The sequence below is a fragment of the Helobdella robusta genome, assembly GCF_000326865.2.
Source record: "Helobdella robusta unplaced genomic scaffold HELROscaffold_38, whole genome shotgun sequence".
Lineage (NCBI taxonomy): Eukaryota > Metazoa > Annelida > Clitellata > Rhynchobdellida > Glossiphoniidae > Helobdella > Helobdella robusta.
In genome coordinates this window covers 1,507,857-1,516,417 of record NW_008704829.1, presented here as the reverse complement: position 1 = coordinate 1,516,417, position 8,561 = coordinate 1,507,857, and the positions used below count along the sequence as shown (strand labels likewise).

Genomic DNA, 8,561 nt, shown 5'->3' with positions numbered 1-8,561 from the left:
CAAGCGAATTTTTTTTCTTCCTCACTTCTCAGTTACAATCTTTTCTACATCTCTCTCTTCCTTTTCCTCTCTCTCTCCCTTTCTTTTTTTCACACAATCTCTTTAACACATACAAAAACACACACACACACACATTTATACACATTCTTACACACACACACACTCACACACGCGCGCACACACACGCACATAAACTTCAATATTGCTCTAATCAACACAATACAGTTGACAATATTTATGCATCAGAAACATTATCTGAATTAACCTCAAGAACATACATACATACATACATACATACATACGAACATACATACATACATACATACATACATACATACATACATACATACATACATACATACATACATACATACATACATACATACATACATACGTACATACGAACATACATACATAGATACATACATACATACATACATACATACATACATACATACATACATACATACATACATACATACATACATACATACATACATACATACATACATACAAACATACATACATACATACATACATACATACATACATACATACATACATACATACATACATACATACATACATACATACATACATACATACATATAAAATATGTATGTATGAGACCCGAAAATATGACTTGTTGGGCCACCATAAATTTGGCACAAAAAATTATAAATAGAAATGTTTACATTTCACAATGACATAATGATAGTTCTATAAATAAGAAAAAAAGAATAATTGAAATATTTAAATATTAAACTATCTTAAAATTGAATAAATATAAAGTATATTACGGGTAAATGCGGGAAACAATCGAATCAACAGAAGACACGGTTGAAATAATTAGACTGTTCATCATCACAATCATCATCTTCATCTTCTTCTTCATCATCACAATAACACAATCATCATCTTCCTCTTCTTCTTCATCACAACATTATAATCATCATCTTCATCTTCTTCTTCATCACAACATCACAATCACCATCTTCATCACAATCATCATCTTCATCTTCTTCATCATCATCAAAACAACAAAATCATCATCTTCATCTTCATCATCATCATCAAAACAACACATTCATCATCTTCATCATCACAACAACAACAATAGCAACAATAACGACGACAACATTAACAAGCATATACAGGCGCACTTGAATACGCATAAATTAACTTGATGTCCACCTAACCAAGAACAGCTGAAACCATTAAAAATAAGTTCCAAAATAGGTGCCAAATTTATTATTTCGAGTTTAGTTCGATGTTGCTTGAATGTTTTCAACCTAGCATACATTTTAAGGGTACCAAATTTTATTATTTTGAGCTTAGTTTAATCTTTAATTTATAATTTAACTTTATCAATATTAAAAAATTGTCACCAAACTAATTATTTTGAATTTAGTTTGATTCTGCGAAGATATTCAGGTAAAATTGTTGACTTTTAAGTTAAGAAAAGGTTCCAAAATTCTGTTCACGAATTTAGCTGAATCTTTTAAAAAATTTAATCCCACTCTTTTAATTTTTGAGATCAGACATTGCGTCAAGTAAGAGTGTAAGCATCAGGCTGAATTTATTTTGTAAAACTTTTACAGAAGAAAAAATCACCAGACTCATCACCAGACTCATCACCAGACTCATCATCAGACTCATCATCAGACTCATCATCAGACTCATCATCAGACTCAAGAACAACATCACCATCATTTTCACCATCATCACCATCAGTTATCCTCTTGGATTACGCGAATAAAGAATTAAAACACACCAGCAAGATTGGAATGCCAATTATCAACTGGTGACGACGACGATGGTTTCAATGACTATTATTGCTCTGACGATGACGCGAAACCAGAATGTAATTTTAAGATAATATTCAACTCATGCATTACACGATGACGACGATGATGACTAAGACTACGACGATGATGATAACGAGAAGATAACAACAGCAATAACAACATCTCGTTTCGTCTCCTTTCGTCCCGTTTTGTATCGTTTTGTCTCGGATTTCTTATTGTCCCAGTAAAGCTCTATATATGTAATAATCACATCAAGATCTTATTGTCCCAGTAAAGCTCTATATATGTAATAATCACATCAAGATCTCGTCATACTAGAAAATTTTTATCAATTAAACTGGCTGGAAATCTAGCCGGCTGTTTGATACTGTCCAAACTAGATTGTTCCAACTCAATGATGTTTGCCATACCCCAGAATCATGAAAGACGTCTTCAGAGGCTGATGAGGCGGGTTCATCCTTTGAAACCTGCTGAATTATCAAAATTAAAAAACCTTTACTGGTTTTCATTTCATCGCCGTGCCCAGTTAAAGATTGCCATCATTGTTTCCAAGTTGTCGTCTCGATAGTCTTTTTGGTCTGAATAAGAACAATCATCTTCTCCGCTCTGCCAAGACTAAGCCCCTTCTTCAAAATATTTCATCAACCAGCATTGAGAAACAAGCATTTCGTTAATTCCACTCTTCCTCCATGAACTCAAATCAACCTCGAGATCTCATTTTAGTTTAACGCTGCTTCTGATTAAACAACTATAATTTCAACTTTTAACTTCGTCTTAGTCGTGCTAAATTAATTACTATATACTACAACCACCACCATCACCACTACTACTACTACTTCTACTACTACTACTACTACAACTACTTCTACTGCTACTTCTACTACTACTACTACTACTACTACTACTTCTACTGCTACTACTACAACTACTACTAATACTGCTACTACTACTAGAACTTTTATTGTAAGTTATATTTCATTTTAAAGAAAATAAAATATGACCGCTTGTACGTTGCCAAGAATTCTTGAAAAGTTTTTATTAAAAATAATATTAATATAATTATATTATACACGCACACACACGCACACACACACGCACACACAAACACCATTCAATTAAAATTAGATTCAAACTCGATTTCTAACCGACCGTCATACCGACGAATATGTACCGATATCGTCAAACCGGTATGCGCCAGCGACGGGCGGAGTTATGTTAATGAGTGTCACGTGATCAATCAACCATTTGACGTCATCCATCAAAGGGGTGTCGTCTTGCGGGGATCGCCTAAGTGGGTCAAACATTTCGGACCATGTGGTCAGTATTTTATTTTTATTGACGCTATTAGTGTTGTTGTTATTATTGTTATTGTTATTATTACTGCTACTACTTTCATTATTATTATTATTACTATCATTGCTGCTGCTGTTGTAGCTGCTCCTACTACTTCAATAGTTGTAGAAGCTGCTGTTGTAGCTGCTCATACTACTTCAACAGTTGTAGAAGCTGCTGTTGTAGCTGCTCATACTACAACTTCCACTACTACAAAAAATATTCTTCTTTTTTCAGAAAAATTAAGTAAGTATAGAAAAAACAGATATTACCTAAAAAATGAGAAAAAAAATTTATAGCGCAGATAAAAAAGTATGGATAGCCGAGAAGATCATCCAGATTAATTGTTCTATTGTCGACCTTTTGTTTGGTCTTTGTTTTCGGGTCTTTGCTCTTATAAATGGATGAATTAATGTCTTAATGAATGAATGAATGAATGAATGAATGAATGAATGAATTAATTAATTAATTAATTATTGAATTAATGAATGTTTGAATTAGTAAATCATTGAATAAGTGAACGAAAGATTGAATGAATAAATTAGAAAACAAATCAAAAAACAAAATTTTGTGTTCATTCATGCGTTTGTTTGTTTAATTCTTGTCCGTTCGTTCGTTCGTTCGTTTGTTTTTCGCTCGTTTGTTTGTTGTTTACTTGTTTGTTTTTGTTTTCGTTTATTATTTTCAGACAACATAGAAATAATATTTTTTAATTATTCAGTCTGTGTGAAATTTTTTGTGATTAATGATACTCTGCGCTCGCAAACATAATACGCTTGCATGACTAACAACAACATCAACAACAACATCAACAACAACAACATCAACAACAACAACATCATCAACAACAAAACAACATCAACAACAACATCAACAACAACATCGGCCACAACTTTTCACTTTCGCCTTAACAGGCCGTGAATAAAAAATTACCAAAATAATTTTAAGCAGCAACAGCGTACAACGTCATCATCATCATCATCATCGCCCTTGTTTACGTCATCATCATCACCATCTTCTCCTCCTCCTCCTCATCATCATCACTCCCAATTATAACGCCATCATCATCATCATCACCACCGGTGACGTCATCAATGTCGCGCGGGTCCACAAAATAGGATTAGTAAAAGTGTCATAAAACCGCTGCTCCAAGTAACGATGATGATAACGATGATGGCGTAGCTGACGATGACGTCATTATTACGTCATCATGTGATGATGGTGATGATGTTTTTGTTGCTGTTGATGACGACGATTGTGTGGGTGGTGGCGTGGCTCCTATTTTTTATCTTCAGACTAATAAGGCATGATGAATGGTTTTCTTAATGACAACAATGCGAAAACATTGCTATCATTATCATCATCACCGACATCGTCATCATCATCATCAATAGCAACTGTATCACCATCATCATCGTCTTTATCATCATGGTCATCGTAAGAGTATTTTTTCAAAATTTTCACAAAAAATTGTTGTTTGTCCCTTCAAATTTGCTGTTATCACAACTCTCTCCCTCTTTTGTTCCCGCTCTCTTTTACAATCTCACTCTCTCCCTCTTTCTCTCTCTCTCTCTCTCGCTTTTTCACTCGTTTCAAGCCTAAGCATTCCATCCATTCATTTTTGGTTTGAATATCAGTCACCACGATACAAATATTTTTCATTCTTTCCTTCATTTCTTCCTTTATTCAGGAACTCCTTCATTTTTTCATTCATGAATTTATGAATTCATGAATTTATGAATTCATGAATTTATGAATTCATGAATTTATGAATTCATGAATTTCTTCATTTCTTCATTCATTCATTCATTCGTTCGTTCAATCCTATCGCTTCATCATTCTTTCATTAATGATTTTTGACAGCCGCACATATGAAACATTTAGAACGAAAAAACAACAACAACAACAACAACAATAATAATAATAATAATAATAACAATAATGAAAGTCATTTCCGCCACTTATTTATAATCTTTTTTTCTATTTCCTCTATTTTCTTTCAGTGTATTTTCTTCGATGGATTTTAATTCTTTTTTGAAAAGTAACTGTGGTCATCATCGCCATCATCGTCCCCATCACCACAGATCCGTCATCTCCGTGCAGCAGCAGCAGCAGCAGCAGCAGCAATACTACAGCGACACAGACGCCAACGACGACGACGACGATGGTGGTCTGCAGGTTCGGAGCTGTTTGTGACTCAACTGATGTCAGACCACAGTGCACATGCTGGCACAACTGTTCCTATCACTTCCAACCCGTTGGTCTTGATAATGATGATGATGATGACGACGAGGATGATGATGATGATCATTCATTCATTCATTCATTTATTCATTCTTTCTTTCATTTATTCATTCTTTGTTTCTTTCATTCATTCTTTCTTGCATTCGTTCATTTCTTCGTTCGACTTGTTCGTACCATTATTTCAACAATCTTGGTTTTCATGATAATGATTCTGAAGAAACTGATGATGATAGTGATGATGGTGATGATTGCTGTGATGATGATGGTGATGATTTTGGTGATGGTTATGATGATGGTAGTCTTAGAATTTGCCCATGTATGCAATAAAGATAGCTTGTTTATTCTGGGAACCGCTTAAAAAGTTTTTTCTTCAATGAAGTGGTTGCTCGTTCTTTGCGTTCATTCATTCATTCGTTCGTTCGTTTATTCATTCATTCATTTAGTCATTTATTCATTTTTTCATTCATTCATTCATTCATTCTCTCATTCATTCATTCATTCATTCATTCATTCATTCATTCATTCATTCATTCATTCATTCATTCATTCATTCATTCATTCATTCATTCATTCATTCATTCATTCATTCATTCATTCTCTCATACATTCAAACACACATACACACACACATACAGGCACACACGCGCGCGCGCAAACACACACACACGTGCGCACGCACACACACACACATTCATATTTTCATTCATTTATTCATATTCTCATTTATTCATTCTTTTTTACACAATCTCTCTCTCACAACTGCCATAAAATCAACACGGCAAAAAACACGTCGTTATTTATTATGCACCTGGAGATGAGTGGTGATGATGACGATGGTGATGATGATGATGATGATGATGGTGATGACGATGATGATGATGATGGTGATAATGATGATGATGGTGATAATGATGATGATGGTGATGGTGATAATGATGATGATGGTGATGGTGATGATGATGATGATGGTGATGATGATGATGATGATGATGATGATGATGATGATGAGGATGGTGATAATGATGATGATAATGATGATGATGATGATGATGATGATGATGATGATGATGATGATGATGAGGATGGTGATAATGATGATGATGTTGCGTCATCATCATCATCATCAACAACAGTGACAATGACGTCATCATAAACGTCACCATCGCCCATATTGCATGTGAAAAAAGCAACGGATTAATTAAGACATTAATAATGAGTTACAATAAAAACAGTAATAATGACAATCATCATCATCTTCTTCTTCTTCTTCTTCTTCTTTTTCTTCTTCTTCTTCTTCTTCTTCTTCTACACACACATACACACACACACATACACACACACACACACACACACACACACACAGGTTTGTGGTGACGACCTTAAAACGTACATGAACGAATGTCATTTGAAGTTGCAATCCTGTTGGAAGAATAGTGAGATAAAAATTAAAGCTAACACAGCTTGCGGTAAGATGATGATGATTCGTTTATTCATTCATTTGTTCGTTCGTTCGTTTGTTAGTTTTTTCGTTCGTTCGTTCGTTCATTCATTCATTCATTCATTCATTCATTCATTCATTCATTCATTCATTCATTCATTCATTCATTCATTCATTCATTCATTCATTCATTCATTCATTCGTTCATTCATTCATTCATTCATTCATCAATCAATCAATCAATCAATCAATCCATCCATTACCGCCGTTTTAAAGCATGAATAAATATTTTGTTTTTCTAAAAGAAAAAAAAATGAAACAATTTGTCATTCATTTTGCTGGAAATTTTATTGAAAATTTGTGTCATTGCATCTGTTCAGCCGTTCTTTTGTTCATTCGTCCGTTCATTCACTCGTTCATTCATTCAATCATTCATTCGTTCATTCACTCGTTCATTCGTTCTTTCATTCATCCATCAGATAGTTGTTGGATAAAGAAATGTCCTCACTATGGTGTCTGCATTAGTTTGAATGGTCGCCATGTAACAAAATGCATTTGCCCAACCGCTTGTGTTCAAGTTGGGATTTCAATCAATCGATCAATCATTCATTAATTCAATCATTCATTCATTCATGAATGAATGAATGAATGAATGAATTTTTCAACCAATCAGCATAGGATTCACTCACTTACTCCCTCACTCACTCATTCACTCCATTTCAATCAGCCAATCAATCATTCAACTCTCCAATCAGATAAAGAATGAAGTCTGCGGTTCGGACCATGTAACCTACTTGAATGAATGCGAATTAAAAGTATAGCCGTCATCATCATCATCATCGTCGTCATCGTCGTCATCATCATCATCATCATCACCATCATCATCATCATCATCGTCGTCATCATCATAATCTTCACCATCATCATCATCATCATCATCATCATCATCATCATCATCATCATCATCATCACCATCATCATCATCATCATCATCATCATCATCATCATCATCATCATCATCATCATCATCATCATCATCATCATCATCATCATCATCATCATCATCAACATCATCATCATCATAATCTTCACCATCATCATCATCATCAACAGCATCATCATCATCATCATCATCATCACTTCTTCTTCATATTATTATTATGTTTCTTATAATAATAATAATAATAATAATAATAATAATAATAATAATAATTATTATTATTTTTATTATTTTTATTGTAAGGTCTCAGCTTGTCTCATGAAAAATGAAGTGTACGTTCAGCATTATGGACGCTGCGAATCGCCCATCATCGGTTAATAATAATAATAATAATAATAATAATAATAATAATAATATAAATAGTGTTTTTATTATTATTTTTTTATTTTTATTTGAGGGTGTTGAGCGACACGCCTGACAGTTTTCCGCTTAGATGTTGATAAAAAAATTTGTTGTTGTTGTTGTTGTCGTTGTTGAGGTTGGTGATGATGATGATGATGTTGTGGCTGCTGGTGATGATAATGATGATGTCTTTGTTGGTGGTGATGATGATGATGATGATGATGACTATGATGATGTTGTAGATTCGTGGTTGTGATGATGATGAGAAGTTTTTTAGGAATAATTTTCTCGTTAACTAGAATCCAAACATGCCAGCAGCAACAACATCAGCAGCAGCAACAACATCAACAACAACAACAACAACAACATCATCAACAACAGCAACAACAACATCAAC

At 33.9% G+C, this 8,561-nt stretch overlaps 1 protein-coding gene across 1 annotated transcript in view; it reads left to right on the top strand.

The window, feature by feature from the left end:
- Window positions 1-5,304: 5,304 nt before the first annotated feature.
- HELRODRAFT_176620 (hypothetical protein) overlaps window positions 5,305-8,561 on the top strand; it is a gene marked incomplete at both ends in the record, with an annotated part of 3,703 nt that continues 446 nt past the window's right edge. The window contains 3 exons of the mRNA XM_009023948.1: window positions 5,305-5,397; window positions 6,748-6,850; window positions 8,464-8,561. The exon at window positions 8,464-8,561 is cut by the window's right edge and continues 94 nt beyond it. Of these exons, the coding sequence (XP_009022196.1) occupies window positions 5,305-5,397; window positions 6,748-6,850; window positions 8,464-8,561 (294 nt within the window). The remainder of the gene's footprint in view (window positions 5,398-6,747; window positions 6,851-8,463) is intronic.